Below are 17,104 nucleotides of genomic sequence, written 5' to 3'. Positions count from 1 at the left end.
GAAGGGGGTGGGTTTATTTTATTTATATAAAATATATATTTTTATAAAGTATATATATATATATAATATACTCTTTTAAAATTTAAAAATATATACAAAGTATATTTTATATATATATATATATATATATATATATATATATATATATTTTAAAATATATATATATATATATATATAAAGTAAGTGTGTGGGATTATTTTTTTTAAAAAAAAATTATAATTTATCATGTGGCAATGATATGGCACTGATGTGGAACTGATTTTGCAGAGCCGTGGTGACGCAGCAGAAAGGGGCTGCCCCAACCTACCCAGAGGTCGAGGGTTCGACCCTGGGTATGGACAAACACTTTGTTGGGAGCCCTCCCCCCAAATGGAGTCCGACGCGAGGCGAATTCGAATATAGTTGGACTCGTAAAAAGAGTATACTGGACATCGGGTGGTTTAAACCCAAAAAAAAAAAGATTTTGTAATGACGTGGCGCGTGTATAGTGCATTCTTCGTTGTGAGGGTGGGATTTTGACTTAGGAGGTGAATTTAATTCACTTTAAAGATATTAAGAGAAATAAATAAATAAAAATTAAATTTAAGTAATAAAGTGAATTTGGGGAATAAGTTGACACGAAAAACATATTTTTTCTCATTTACTAATAGACATACAACCATTCAAACAATAAGATATTTCTTCAATGATATGTGGACCAGCTTTTTAAATAGGTCACCTTCAATTTGTTTTATGCCCTTTTGGGGTGTGATGGTCATTTATGGCCAAGAGAAAGATATGATCATACGAGGCTGGCATCTGATTCTTTTTGATTGATATAACATTATTCTATATGTTATATCAGAAAAAAAGGAAAAGAAAAATATGCAGGATGAACTGTATTATTCATTATTGAGAAAAATGGGCTCAAACAAATTCTCAAGTCTTTAATTAAAAAAAAGGATTAGTGAATCTCACAATATTATTATTAAGTTAAAAAAAATAAAGTCGTTTAAATAATTAGGATAGTTGTTTGACAACTGCATTAGTTGTCTCAACAACTAGTAAAGTTGTTCAATAACTATCAAAGTTGTCCAACAACTTTGCACAGTTGTTGAATAACTTTGCAAGGTTATTAAACAACTTTGATAGTTGTTGAGATAACTTTTATAGTTGTTTAGGCAACCTCTTTAGCTGTTGAAACGAAAATATTACAAAAAAATTGAAAAAAAAAATAATCTCTTTTACCTACTTTTTAAAACTTGAAGGAAGGACCCTCAATTAATTGTGAAACTTATTTGTCTCTTTTAATTCAAATTCCCTTCATTATAAATATTGCTAGTAGTATGACTTTTTAAAGATTGATAAAACTAATAAATGATATCAGTGAATAAAGACATCTGGAGTCATTTTCATTATTTGAAATTTAATTAATCATAGGAAATCACCGAAAAATATTTTACAATACTAATTTTATACTGAATTCACTGGTATTCTAAGGTTCTATGCGGTCCTAAGGAACATCAAAAGATTATATAATTGTCTTGACTAATCCGAAATAATTTGTTCAAGAAACTAAAAATAAAATGATAATAATAGTAAAATAACGAAAAGTAACCATATACAATTCGGAGCTTCTACTGTTTATGTAAGTGTATGAACATAATTTAGTTGAAATTTGATAATTGTGAAGTTTAACAGAAATTTTTGTCCAAGAACCTTTATTAAAGAAACAAAGAAATTAAACCTCTACTCAATTTTTAAAAATTAAATCAATCAGTCTTCTACCCAATATAAGAGGAAAGAATAAGAAAAAAGAATGGGGGAGGCATTAGTCTTTTCTTCAAATTCTCCATAAAAAGAAGGTAAATTTTCATAGATAGACCAAATAAAAGTTTTACAACAATTTATCTGAAACATTTGTACAAAACAATTAAAATCTAATATTATGAAATCCACTTCAAATGTAACAGTTAACCTTATATTTGGGTATTAATCAAATAAACCCTTACACAGTGAGGGTTGTTTGGTACTAGGAATAACGAAAATAATTTCGAGATAAAATTTGAGATTAATTTTAATTCATATTTGATATAAGGTATTGCTTAGTTCCTTGACTATTTTATTCCACTATTTATACTAAAATGTTTTAATTACTCTCCAATGTGGAAGATGGGATATCATAGTGAGGGGTTGTTTGGTATTTTTACTCTTGATACGAGTTGAGTCGTCTCAATTGTTGAGTTCTCGTAACTAGATAAAAAGGGTGCTACTACTTATGTCATTTTTTGTGGGAAGAGGCAAACAAAAGGGAAGACATCCGAAGCGGCATTTTCTTCTTATCTTGAGATTGGGTGCATCGATTTCTCCCACTGGCTATCTATTCAGGTCAATTGGCGTGTCTTTCCTTTTTCTATCTCTTCGGTCCCTGCTTGCGGGTTTGATGAGAGCAAGGGACGTCGAGTACAATCTTTCTTTGATTTCAGCTCCCCAATTACACCAAAGCACACCAGTCAACACTATACTATAGTGTCTTACACCTGTGGGTCGGTAAAATAATATCATATGAAGGAATAAGAAAATAATTTTGAGATAAAGTTTGAAATTAACTTTATCCCATGTTTGATATAAAGTATTATTTTGTTCCAGGACTATTTTTATCCCATTATTTATTTATATTACGGAAAAAGATAAAAAATACTCTTGAACTATTTGAAATTGAGCAAAAATATCCGTTTCTTGACTCAAAAATACCCTTCGATTAAATATTTGACTAAAAAATCTCCATTCGCTAATGAAATGTCACTGAACAAACCACGTGGATAAAAACAACAACATGTTTCGTTCATGTCAGCGTCCACGTCGGAAATCACTATTTAATCCATCATCTCAATTTTTATCTATTTAATTATCCAACCCTAACCAATAAGCAATAAATCCAACTCAAGAGGCATTTAATTATTCATTTCACTTCGTCTCTCCCAACAAAATCGATGGACATTTAGGACAATATTTTTGGATTTTTTCCGTTTGTATTAAAATGATAGAATTTCTATCCTATGCGGAGAATGAAATATCCTACTTATCCCATCTGATGTACAGACCCCATCCGATGTACATAAATATTTACTCATTAGTACTTTTTTAATACTATCGATAAGCAGCTAGAAGCAGGTAGATGTTCGTCAATGCGTCTATTTTCAATCAAAGTTATTGAAAAAAATTTCATTTCAATCTATTTGTGTTACCTTTTTTTATGTCTGTTATTTTATTTAAAAATTGCACAAAAAACTATTACGTATAAATTATAATAATTAATAATTTAAAAATATGTGTGTGTGTGTATATATATATATATGTATGTATATGTATATGTATATATAAAGAATTTGGTTGACCCTCAAAATTTCATTCAACGCCACATAAATTGAAAGAGAAACAATAATATATATTATATAAAAAATAACATAAAAAGTATTATAAATCACAATAATTAATATTTTAAAAACATTAGTTTTGGATTTTGACTTTAAATTTCATCGGTGTATCATATCTATATCTATAATCTATGTCTATATTTATAATCTATAATCTATAATTTATATTTATAATCTATATCTATAATTTATTAAAAGTATGAAAGGTCTTATAAATGTTGTTTAAACTTTTTGAACTTTACTAAAAGTCTCTACTTTAGATAAAATCACCTTTTCACTATTTTTCTTAATATTTAAGAGTTGAAAATTATTTAAATATATTTATGGTAAAATCTTTCTTTAATAGAAGTCATCAAAATTGATAACAACCAATACTTTTTTCATTAGTTTAAGAATTCTAAATAAACTAAATTTGATTTTTAGAAGATTTGAAAACTCTATGAATATAAATATAAAAGTGTTAGAATAAAAAAAATTAAGGAATATCAATTTTTTAAGTTTTAAGTACTGTGTAATCAATGATTTTGAAAGATTTGATTTTAAAAGCATGGAAAGATTTTAAATATAGAAAACAATAATCGTATCACAAATATGGTTCAAATCGATGCGTCACTCTTAGCCTCTAACAACAAGGGAAAGGGGTAATGCACTACGAACACAAAAGTGATGATCCATCAATCACTTGAAACTTTTGATAGTAAAAATATATATGTATTTACACTAAAATATATGTTTATGTTTATATTGTTATATTAAAGTGCAAAGGATCTTTGAAAAGTGATTTGAACTTTTTATACTTCATTAAAAATCTCTATAATAAATAAAATTATTTAATTTTAGATAATCAACACTACACGTGCGAGGCACATGCGGTTAGACTAATACTCTATGGGGTCGTTTGGTAGAGTGCTTTGAAAAGTTAATGCATGCATTAGTTTAAGAGATAATACATCAAAACCCCTCAAACTTGTCTACCCAACTTACCTTAACACTTAAACTAACCTTCTATTTATTTACCCCCTTAACATCTTTAAAGTGAATTAATTTCACTCCTTAATATATAATATCACTCTCATAACGGAGAGTGCATCACACTCGCTAACACGTCAGTGACACGCTAGAGCCACGTAAATAAAGTATTTTTTAATTTATTTTTTATATACATAATAAATATATAAATATATTTTATATATATATATATATATACATATTTTTAAATATATATAAAATATTTTAAATTAAAAAATACCCCCCCCCCCATTTTCTATCTTCTTCGTAACCACCCACCCCTCCTTCCCCTCCCCCGTCTACCCCCACACCTGCATACACACCCCATCCACCTCTACACTGCCACACGTAAAAACACCCCCATCCACCTCTATACAACCACACCTGCCAGATTTTTCGACGAATTTTCGTCGGAAAACTCAACCCATTTGAAAAATTTAATTACCACCATCGAAAAAATATCATAAAATAGTGACAAAAAACTCAATCCACTTGAAAAATTCGATCAAATCGATATAAAATTCTCTAAAATCAACAACCAAACATCCAAACCATGTAGATTTTTTTAATTTTCAAATTCAATTTCACTCTTTTTTTTATTGATCTAAGGGGTTGAACGAGGAGAAATTAAAGGTGAGGGGGTGACAACTTTCGTAATTGGAGGAGAAATGGGGTGGGGTGTAGGTAGTGGATTTGGCGAAGAAGAAGTTGTGCGGGGTGGGGGGCTGTTGGCGGTTTTGGGGGTGGGATGGGTAAAGAAGAAGAAGAATTTTTTAGAAGAATTTTTTTTATTCTTTTTCTTTAAATATATATATATATAAAATGTCACGTCAGTATTAGAGTTGAAATTAATTCACTTTAAAGATGTTAAGGGAGGTAAATAAATAGAAGTTTAGTTTAAGTGCTAAAGTGAGTTGAGTGGACAAATTTAGGGGGTTTTGATGTATTATCTCTTAGTTTAATGTATATTAGTAGTACCTTATTTGGTATATCGTTTTACGCTATGTATAACTAAAAAAAATTTCTACATCCTCTTTAATATATACATTGAGGGTATTATGTAAAAAAATTATTTTGTTTTAAAAATTATGTAATTCATGTTATTTTTGATAAATCAAATTAAATATTGTATAAAAAAAATATAAACATAACTAATATAAATATAGCTAATATAAATATTATTAATACAAATATTATTAATATATTACATTTTATATTATTCTTGTGCACTTTACCAAACCATCCTATTAAAATAGTGTTGACACCAATATACCATGCATACGACTTAATAATGGAAAAATTATTTATGTGCACGGCATATACTGTATAAAATATTTGAGGAAAATCTTTAATAATTATTTATTTTAAAACATCAATAAATAATATTAATAATTCACTTATTAACAGCAGTCACATTTTTGTGTAGTACATATTTTAGTATTTATCCCTAAGAAAGAGGGAAGATAGAGATAGGAAAATAGCAATGGCATCTATCATCAACAATCCCTTCACTTCTCTCTGCTGCAACACCAACAAATGTGAACCTAATAGAATTTGCTCTTTAAGGTCTCAGCAGTCATTGGTGTTTGACAACGTCAACAGAAAAGTTGGTTTCCCTTCTGTTGTTTGCAAAGCAGTGTCTGTGCAAACGAAATCACCTACAGAAATTGAAGGCCTTAACATTGCTGAAGATGTTACACAGGTGATTTTATTGTTTAATTCTTGTCTGGGTCGCTTTATGTTCTTGAATGTTAAGGACTTGAAACCCTTTTTGTAACTTTTTTGTTGTTACTTTTTGTTTTGATTATGGTGGTGTCTTCCCCAGATTGTGCGCGCTGCCACTAATTTCACATGATAGTACCAGATAACTTTGTCTATCAAGCCTGAGGATAAATAGGAAATTACCTTATGTTTTTGGGATTTGAACCTGAGGCCTCATGGTTCTTAACCAAGTTCATTGACCACCACTAGGCCACGACCTTTCTGTTGTTACCTCCTCTCCCTCTTGTCTTAATTTATGTAGCATAATTCGGATTTTGATAGTCTTAACATTTTAATTTTGACGGTGAATTTAGACACAAAATTTTCAATTTTTCTAGAAACAAAATTTGTATTCGGAAACTAGGTAGAAAGTACTATAAGTCAGTAAGTCACAATGATTGACAATTCAGAATATTTAAAAGATAAATGAAAAAGTTGCTGTGATTATTTCAATCTTGAAATCTAAGAAGTCCCACATAAATTAGGACGGAGGGAGTACTTGTTATCTTAGGGTGCTTGATGATTTGATTCTGTTGGGGATATATATGAATTGGGTTTTGTACTTGTTTGTCTTGACTTGGTGAATTTGAGTTGATTTCTAATTCAAGGTTACCGTTCTTGCTATAAAGGTGTGATTTTGGTTCGAAGGAATTGTCTTCCATGGAGATATTTTATGCTGAAAAATCATTTTCTGCTTTATTGTAGTGTGTTTGGTCGGGTGCTGAAGTTAGTATGGAAACAGTACAGGGAGTAGAGTAAGTGTATAGTGATAATGTTGGAATTTTCGATATTAAAGATTAACAATGATGTGTTGCATGAAGCAAATGATAAGGAGTAAGACGTGAAATATTTGTTAAGGAGAATTACTTCTGTTTATAAGTGATGGAAATTATTTTTCCATTTTAGAGGACATTTCCAAGAGTAGATATTGGTTTACTGGTTAGGGGTTCAAAACTCACCTCGAGGTTCCAAGTTCAAATCGCAAGCATTCTATTGGAAACAACCTCTCTATATCACATCTGAGGTAGTGGTATGGATTGCGTACACTTACCTTCCCCACACCCCATTTTGTGGGAATATACTTGGTATGTTGTTTTTGTTGCTTTTAGAGGACATTTCTGTTATTCAATTTTTTTTTTTGGTATTTACACAATTCAAGTGAAACATTGAAAAATGATTTTAGCAAGGAAAACATTTTCCAAGAGTCATATGGAATACGCTCGAGGGTAAACTCTTAATTTGTTTTGGGTCAAGTTCTGTTTAACTATGATATGCCGAAATGGCTTTATAGGTTTCCAGTTTTTAGCCCTTTTCCTCCTTTTAGGAGAGGAGAGGGTCAGTAGCACTTACTTTATTGAATGTCCGGTTTTTTAATTGGCATTAATTTTAGTTTATTGCAGTTATTTGTGTACTGGTGGATAGTTTACTTCCTCTATTTCTCCTGCAGTCACGGGTTTTTTGATGTTGCTGTTGCATTATTTCCTATGTTCTATTGTCCGTTTCTAGCTTTGTCACATGAATATATAAGAAAAAGTTAGGCTTCTTTGATTATTAAGGTACATACTGTTTTGAATGAAGTTTTGACATTTCTTTGATGATAGTATATGGGTATACTTAGCTTTAGACCGTTATAATATTTCCTACTCTTTACTGTATGAAACATTAGTGGAAAAGATTCATAGTCGAGTTGATATCTCCTTCCCCTCTCTATTCTGATGTCTACTCTACTTGTTCTTCATATTATTATGCTGATTTTGTTTTATCATTTGACAGCTTATTGGGAACACACCAATGGTTTACCTTAACACCATTGTTAAGGGTTGTGTTGCAAATATTGCTGCTAAACTTGAGATTATGGAGCCATGTTGCAGTGTTAAGGACAGGTAAGCTAGCTTTTAAAAAGCTGCTTTTTGTTTGTATTGCAATATTTGAATTTCCTTCAACTAGAATTTTAAACTGAAAATTTCGTTTAATTGGTTTTTGTTTTTTCTTTTAGTAAATAAACCCGGTTCTGTACACTTTTCTATCATCTTATAGACATTATATCTTACATCTGCACTTTGGGGAACATGTTGATATTATACTTGTGCTGGTAGTTCATATATTTCTCTCTGGTTACTTTGAGCTCTAGAAAAAAATATAACACCAATAACCATTATGCTCATACTGTATGTACTGTAGAATTTGATATCAGTCATGTTTTGTTCTGTTCTTGGGGTACATCTCTACAATTGAAAATCCTTATTGTAGATTGAGACATGGTTATTTGATTCATTGATATTTCTGTTGCATTTCAGGATAGGGTTCAGTATGATATCTGATGCTGAGGAGAAGGGACTTATATCTCCAGGGAAGGTAAATTGGCTGATCAGCTTATTGTCTCTCTTGGTACAGAGTTGATATATGCTATTCTGAATAAAAGGAATAAGTTCTCACTCCACCATGTAGCATTCAAATGTAAGAGATTTCTTGATTTGGCATATTTTGAATGTTCTGTTCGGTTAACGTCCATTGTTCATTTATTATATGCTCAGCCCCCTGTGTTTTTATGACCTGTACCATAAGAGTATCACCTATGTCAATATCAGTGTGACCGAATGTCACTTTCTTCTGATTGACCACAGTTCTTCCCTTCTTTTTGAGGGACCAAAAGGGTTCTAAACAGATAGAACCTAGTTCTTTTTGGTTCTGGTTTTATCATCTTGTTTGTCATCTTGTTTGCTTTGTCTTTTGTTTGTACTGGCCTTTTAGTATAGTCAAATTACTTTCATCAGTCTTGGTCTTCCAGGTGGCTGTTTATGAGTCTAACAAGTCTGGTAGGCCATTAGGTTTGGTTTTGAAAATGATGACCTTACTGGAGCCACTTAGATACGGGTTTTGAGCATGATGACCTTGATTCCCATCTAAAGGTCCGTGGCCATAGTGGCTCACAAGGCTTGCTCACAAGGTCTGTGTATATGCTTGTCTGCTGAATTGAGGTTTTCCCTTCAACCTGGTATATTTTACTTTTTAGTACATAGTCCATGCCTGTCTTGTAAAAAGAAGTACATAGCTCATAACTCCATGCTAAGATAGTGCATGCAATTTACTGTAGGCTCTCATAGTTCATATGCTCCTTGTGCAAATTAATAATTTGTTTGAGTTACTTTTTTGTTGATATGCATAAACCTGAAGGCTGAAAGGTAGAAGCTACTACACTTAACATCATAGTGATTTCACTGCTTTGTCCCACTTCTTAGCATTATTTCTTATTGTTGTTCCACTTGTCTTAGACTGTTCTAGTTGAGCCTACGAGTGGAAACACAGGCATTGGTCTTGCCTTCATTGCTGCTTCCAGAGGATATAAGCTCATCTTAACGATGCCTGCCTCAATGAGTCTTGAAAGAAGGGTTATTCTAAAAGCTTTTGGAGCTGAACTTGTTTTAACTGACCCAGCCAAAGGGATGAAAGGAGCTGTTTCAAAGGCTGAAGAAATATTGAATAACACACCAGATGCCTATATCCTTCAACAATTTGACAATCCCGCCAACCCCAAGGTTCTTCGGCGAACAGCTCACACTTTATTTTTATTGTGGTTATTTTTCGATACTCCATAAGTGAATGCTTATTATCTATGGCTAAATTGCTTCTACAATTTCCCCCAACCAATTTTTATGTTCTAATGACCATTGTGGTGATTAATTATCCATGGGGCCAATCCCAATCATTAATCTAATTGTTAAGAGTGCGTAGCATGTAAAAAAACTGTATATCAGTGTTAGGATGGTTTTGTAACTATGCTCTAAACTTAAATGTTTTAATTATATTTATTTATTTGTATATATATGAGTTTTTCTAGCCTACTACTTGAAGGTAGTAGGTTAGCACCCTCTCCACTTTTTTCGTTTACTTAGTGCCCTTCATTATCAACACATCATTGAAACGGGTATTTGTGTTTCCTCACTCACTTACTTCCCTGCCTAACCTCTCCTTGATCCCCTTCCTTTTGTAAAGTACCATATCCATTTTTGATCTACCCAAAGTACTCATGCCACTTCTTGAAGTCCCTTGATGTGTCAGAGGTAATTGTGTTATTTTAATACAAACAGGAAAAACGAAGTTGTGATTTCATCATTATTCAAAATCCCTTTATCCCATCACAGTAGTAACACAGCTTCTGCAGGGAAGCACTTTTATTTTCCATGTTGAACTTGCAAATATTCCTGTTTGGGTAATTTCATGACAAAGAGAATGTGAACAATTCTTTTTTAAACAAAAGGTTAACTGAAGCAATAGAAATCAGTTAGCTTTTCTAATCCAATTAAAAATTTTGTACTTTTGCTTCCCATCACTCCTAAAACTTTTTCTTACAACATTCAACCGTAGTCTCTGCTATGTTCGACGGGAAATTCACCTTCCCAAATTCCATTCCTTTGACATACCCTCAACTTCATCTTCATCTGCACAAGAACAATGTTGCACATTTATCTCATCAACTTTAACAATGGCTCCAACATTTTTCCAATAATCTATACTCCATATCATTCTAGTTCTTCATTCTTCTTTCTTATCTTGTACTATTTTTCATGTTTTTTGGGTTTTGTTTGTGTTGAAAATTGAATTGGATTTATTAGAGCGAGTGAGCGAGAGAAGCTCCTGATGGTGGGTTTAAATTTTAAGTGAAGAAAAACAGATCCCTACTATATATAAGGTGGTAGGTGAGCATTATAAACCTTTTTTTAAGTTTCCAAAATACCCTTATTATTCCTGTCTAAAGGAAACAGCCTTTCAACCACCTATGGTAGGGGTAAGGTTTGCGTACATACTACCCTCCCAGACCCCACTTGTGCGATTACACTGGGTATGTCCTTGTTGTTGTCCTTGTTTTTTCTTGCCATCACATTAAATGTAGGGGCCTTTTTGTCTTTCACCAAAATCCTTCCACTCTCTCTTTTCCATCCTCAGCCGACACAAGATCCGACAAAGAACAATCTGAGCTTCATCTTCCAATGGGTCTGCAGAGCTTTGTCCCAAATTTTTCTTTCTTTAGTATTTGCATTAGTTAATAATTACTCTAGTTTATCGACATTAACTTTTCAACAAGGAAAAGAAAAAACTGGAGTACTAAGCTGTCACCAATAATCAAGTAACTGACGTACACTGGACTATAAATGCAACAGTAACTAGTTATCCAAAAAAAAAATGCAACAGTAACTTGATTAAAAGTCAAATATTTCTGTCTTTACTCTGAACTGTAAGCTGAACTTTCATATGCTCAGCATGTAAGTTGAATTTAAAAGCATCCATTTTACCCATTTTGATGGTTTCGATTAGTGCAACCAAAAAAGATTCAAAATCAAACCAAAGCTTCCTTATTTTATATTACCCTTAAGACATGAAAGAGGAGGAAAAAAGATAAAGAGGAAGGAGCGAAGTTATCCGGAGGAATTTGATGGGGAAAGGAACCGTAGCAGTAGCTGGAGAAAGAAACAGAGAGGTGCTATTTGTCGGCGAATAGGAAAGGATAATTAGAACGGCTGATTTGGAAGAGGAGGAAGGTTTGGATGTTTAGACCTTTTATGGTGGAAACACCAGAAGTCTCTACTATTAAAAAATGGATGTGTTTAAAGAATTAAGGAAAACAGAAAATGGGTACAGTGCTAACCTACTGCCTTTTATGTAGTAGGTTAGTAGGACCTGTATGCACACATGCACACTTCCGGTATTTCTTCAGTGAAGTGGACTGTATTCTTGAGTTTACACATGTAGGACTTTTATTTGCTTGTATGTTGCAGATACACTATGAAACAACGGGTCCAGAAATCTGGGAAGACACAAAAGGCAAAATCGACATACTTGTTGCTGGCATTGGAACTGGCGGAACCATTTCTGGAACGGGCCGATACCTTAAAGAGAAAAATCCAAACATTAAGGTATTAATGTTGCTTGAGAAAAAAAGTACCATTTGTAAGTAAATCTCTGAAGTTCATGCATGTGTCAGTTCATTGACTTCTAAGATGTGAAAGTAACATGGGATGGAGCAAAATTCTGAGAAAGTATGTCCACACAGTTGATATTAAGTACTCTTATTCTTTTTCTATTGCTTTTTGTTGCTTTTATCAGATTATTGGTGTGGAGCCCACAGAAAGTAACGTTCTATCAGGGGGCAAGCCTGGTAAGAAGACATTCAGATGTTGATCTGACTTTTCACTTTTGAAGTTAAATCCTGTTTTGTTCTACTTGCTGCATTGTGAAAGTGCAGGCCCTCACAAAATTCAAGGGATTGGAGCAGGTTTTATTCCAGGAAACTTGGATCAAGATGTCATGGATGAAGTGATAGAGGTGACATTCTTATCTATCCCATTAAATTTTTTTTAGTTCATCTTCTTTAAACTTGTGAAAATTGACAATTATGGAAGATTTTATCTATCATGCATACTCATTTCAATGATAATCATGACTGAGAATCTTCCATCTCAAACTTGGTTTACCTGTAATTCATCGTGAATCCATCTTTCTGTTATTGCACACCAATTTACCATTTCAAAGCAGTCTTACTTTTACTATATGTTAACCTATTTACTGGCTTCTAGGGGGCAAAATATTTTTTAGTTATCGCTCAATTTGTTAAGCCTGTCTTCCCTTCCAGCATTATTTTAATTTCCCTTGGGTTATCCTGGAGCTTCACTTAGAATCAAAATTGAATGGAGTATATCGTCAATTTCCTATTTCGCTCGTTAACATTTTATAAGTAGGAAGAAACATTCCGCATCTGCACCAGTAAGGAAACATTGGAAGGTGTAGACTAAGCTTGCAGGGCAGGCTATGCAATTTTCTTGGTATTATCAGTCAGTGTGGACATCCTCTGCAGGTTATTCTGCTTTGCTGAAAGGACGAAAGTCTATGTCATACTTTGCCGAGATACCACCAACTAATTGAAACACATTTAGCTTGTCAAACAGTTCATCAGCTTTATTAGCCTGGCAACACAGTTTATGTAGCTATAGTTCATTCGTTTGGTACACTTCCTCTCTGTGCTACTCTGCTAGAACATTTTCTATCCCTTGTTAAATTCCATTTGGGAACAAGTTATCCCGATTGCCAGCTATATCAGTCTTGCTCCCTTAGTTATAGATGAATTACTTATGTATCCAGTTAGGCGTACCCAGACCCCGCAAAAGAAAAAAAAAGAATGAAGAAGGACAGGCTTTATCTTGGCTTTATCTGAATATTTGATCCAGATGCACTTTTTATCCTTTGGACTTCCACAAGGTTGAGATATGTGTTATATTCCAGTACTCATTAGGAAAAAATAAAAATTTGTCATCTTTCAATGTATTTTACTCATTTTGTTGAATTTTCAGATATCAAGTGACGAAGCTGTTGAAACTGCAAAGCAATTAGCCCTACAAGAAGGGTTGTTGGTTAGTGCTTTGTACCAATCTTTGTAGCAGATAATTTTTGAGAGACAGTTTTAAGCGAACATGAACTTCAAATGTCGATTAACTCATCCTTGTTACAAATTGTGGATGCATTATAGAAACCTTCTAAGTGGTCGAATTTCATGTTATGCTCCAATTTTAATGTATATATACATCTTTCTATGAACCATGATGTGAATCAGAATATTTTAGGTTTCAGTTCATATGTAGGACAGTCATTTTAAATTGTGTTTGCTATCTAGTTTACCGTATATTGCCATCTTGATATACTTGAATGATCTTTTTCTACTTTTCATATAATCAGGTTGGGATTTCTTCGGGGGCAGCTGCTCTTGCTGCCATTCAGGTTGCGAAGAGGCCTGAGAATGCAGGGAAACTTATTGCGGTAGGTTCAAGCCTAACTTCTGCATTTTTCGGACACGTGTGTATTTCCATTTTCTTTCATTTTGTTTTTCTTTTACCTCCTCAGACTTTAGTATTCGTTTTTCCTTCTTTCAAAGTTAATTTTGTTTTTAATAGCTCTGCATTGTTAAAAAAATTCATTTGAGTTAGTTGCATGACACATTGTCGAATGATTATCATAGCGGCATCGTTTGGTTAAATGCATTGATCTTCTTCAACAATTTTTGTAGGTTGTATTTCCAAGTTTTGGGGAACGGTACCTCTCCTCTATACTTTTCCAGTCAATACGAGAGGAATGCGAGAAAATGAAGCCAGAATTGTGAAGATCTTCCTTTGTCGAGCTATCTTCTGATTCCTAATAATGTTATTTGCCTTTTCTAGCTGCCACACTTTTGTTTGTTATTTAGTTGGCTGCTGGTGTATACAATAGATCAGGTATTAAGATGATTCTCATAACAAAGCTTAAACAACCTCATTGATTTGGTTTGACGGTTTTTTGTTTGTGAATTGATCATGAAATTTGGGTGAAGTTTCACTGCATTTTTATCTTTCTGTATCATTTTTTGTTTGTTCCTCTGTTTGCCTCCTTCGAGATGAAGATGTACTTTGGTGTCGTCTCAAACACCTTTTTGAGATTCTGCAAAGAAAAGTGCAACACAAGGTTGTTGACAAAAAGCTGTTAATTGTTTAGGCATTCTAATGTAAATCATAGTAGTGTTTACCCAGCTTTAGTAGGTGTTTGGCCATATTTCATTGTGAAAATGGGAAAATGTAGTTTTTGTTTTCAAAGTGAAAAATGAGAATGTTGAAGTTGTGTTTGACCATGAATTAGATTAAAGTTATTTTTTGATTTGTGTGGGTAATTGGAGTGAAAAATAAATAAAAACAAGTTTTGTTATTTTGGAAATTTTGAGAATTCTTGAAAGTAAAAAAAAAAGTAAAACAGAACTTTTAAGAATTTTATTACATAACATGTTTTTTGGGAGTTCAACTCTAAAAAAAAGTAAAATTTCCATGGCCAACAGGCTCCTAGAATATCGAATTTTTATTTTTAAAGAAGTTAAGAATGACATACAATTGTACACTCGATTTGATAGTTGAAGCTTTTTCATCTCACATCTTTTAAGTCTTTAAGCCTTTCAAGTTTTCCAGAGCGCAACCATAGTTACGATTCCAAGCTCCTTGCCTTCACTATTGCATTGGCCTTGATTTCTCATTATTCAGGTTGGAAGTAAAATATTAGTTGGAGGTTTTCTCCCTCGTTCATCTTGAATAGTTCATAATACCTGTTTAGCAAGGCAATCGTGGACTTCTTTACTTGACTTGTACCTTTATGTAGTCTACGGTGTATCCAGTATGTTATGAATGAAAATGCTGAGTTGGAGACCAACGTGGCTGAACCAATTGTGTCAGCTAGGCAAAGCACTCGTGTGAAGAGAAGGCCAAAAAAAAATAGCTGATTTCAGTTAAAGGATGGGTAAAACGTGTGAAGGAATCTGAGAGAATGTGAACTGCAGAAGTTTGTTATAAAGGAAGTGGTAGCAATAGCAAAAAGTAAGTTGTTTGTTATATTGAAAATTCTCTGAGTTTGTCATCCCCAATTATGAGAAATCTGAGCTTCTCATCCCCATTTATTCTCCATCCTTTGAATTTTAGTCTTGTAGTGTTGTTTCCTTTATTGCATTTTCTAATACAGAGTCAGTTGTAATTCAGTTCCATTTTCAAGTAATAGCAACATATTTGAGGTACAAATTATTACATTGGTGCTTTCATCCTAGAGTGTCTAATGGCGGACCAACACTTGGAAGGGTACAGACGACATTAGTTGCTCAAGAAATTGCGGATCTGCGATCCTCTATACAACAGTTGGTGGCGTCCATCGCTTCCTTGGTTCCACCTACTCGTGTCCCGTCCATGGCTTCCTTGGTTCCACCTACTCGTGTCCCTGCAGTTGACCCAGATCATTATTGTGAGCCAGTACCGTGGTTGAACCGCCCTGAACCACCGTCAGCCCCCCCAACTCTTCGCCACAAACCAACTCCGGTGGAATTGGGGCATTTTTATGGCGTGAATCCAAAGGCTTGGATCTTCCAAGTGGAAAGGTATTTTGAATTCTATTATATTGCCGATTTTGAAAACGAGCGTTGAAAGCCCAGAGGGTCGTCTTGCTAAGATAAAGCAGATTATGACGGCGATGGAATACCAGAGCATATTTGAAGCTCACCTCAATGAAACTACTCCTATTGCTGAGCACTGGTTAGTTCTTTTTTGGATTTCTCAGCTTTTTTTCAAAATTAAGTCTGCAATAGTAGCCCATGAGCCTACTAAATTGGATCGGGCAATGTCTCTGGACCATGTGCATGAACAACGATTATTGCCTGGTAAAGGGCCACCCCGACCTGCTTTTGCGAAATCAAATCCTATTCTACCTAGCTCTACCTTGATGAACCATACCTCAAAACCTTGCTCATTGGCATTAGTCCCTACTGTTCCGCCACTGTGCCTTCCAACTGCATACCCTTCATGGTGATGCCCCAAAAAAATTTTCCATTAAGATCTCGGACGAAAATGTGTTGAATTATGTTCTTTATCGTGATTGATAATTTTTCTGTGTGGAATTTCTGGATATGCGACCCATCATCGCGTAGAGCATCGAATAAGATTTCCAACGATATGTGGATCATCCAAAGCGGACACTCGAGCGATGAGTTATGATCATTCCGATCTAACCGTGAATAGTGGTGAACAGTAAATGTGCAGGAAAAAATACTGAGGCCAGATGAATTTTAGGGTTAACTTCAAACGATCATAACTCCTTGTACATAATGATCTGGGTGAGCTACTATATACCAACAAAAAGCTCTGAAAGTCCTCTTTCCAATGAAATTGGTTTCATCCAATTTGTCCATCGGAGCAAAAAGTTATGGTCGATCTACTTCAGCCTATCAAAACAGTCCATCAAAGGACAGATTTGACATTATTTGATTTTTAAGGGTATTTTGGTCATTCCCACTCCAATCCATCCGGGTAAACCATGGATTTAATTCCATTAAAAGCATTCAATAGCTCATTTTCCTCCAAAATTTCCTAAGGCTC

At 33.6% G+C, this 17,104-nt stretch overlaps 1 protein-coding gene across 2 annotated transcripts; it reads left to right on the top strand.

Moving 5' to 3' along the window:
• The first annotated feature begins 5,835 nt into the window (after positions 1 to 5,835).
• LOC107855629 (cysteine synthase, chloroplastic/chromoplastic) lies at positions 5,836 to 14,548 on the top strand. Of its 2 annotated transcripts, none has more exons than XM_047411584.1 (10): positions 5,836 to 6,126; positions 7,959 to 8,068; positions 8,483 to 8,540; positions 9,458 to 9,721; positions 11,960 to 12,097; positions 12,288 to 12,339; positions 12,457 to 12,506; positions 13,529 to 13,588; positions 13,911 to 13,991; positions 14,239 to 14,548. In XM_047411584.1, the coding sequence occupies exons 1-10, from the start codon at positions 5,908 to 5,910 to the stop codon at positions 14,329 to 14,331; spliced, it is 1,125 nt and encodes a 374-aa protein (XP_047267540.1). In that variant the 5' UTR covers positions 5,836 to 5,907; the 3' UTR covers positions 14,332 to 14,548. The 2 variants fall into 2 exon arrangements, with proteins under 2 accessions (XP_047267540.1, NP_001311650.1); NM_001324721.1 differs by having other exon boundaries at positions 5,908 to 6,126; positions 12,427 to 12,506; positions 14,239 to 14,430.
• Positions 14,549 to 17,104: the final 2,556 nt, after the last annotated feature.

The sequence above is a fragment of the Capsicum annuum genome, chromosome 1, assembly GCF_002878395.1.
Source record: "Capsicum annuum cultivar UCD-10X-F1 chromosome 1, UCD10Xv1.1, whole genome shotgun sequence".
Classification (NCBI taxonomy): Eukaryota; Viridiplantae; Streptophyta; class Magnoliopsida; order Solanales; family Solanaceae; genus Capsicum; species Capsicum annuum.
This window is presented reverse-complemented; position numbering and strand designations above follow the sequence as displayed.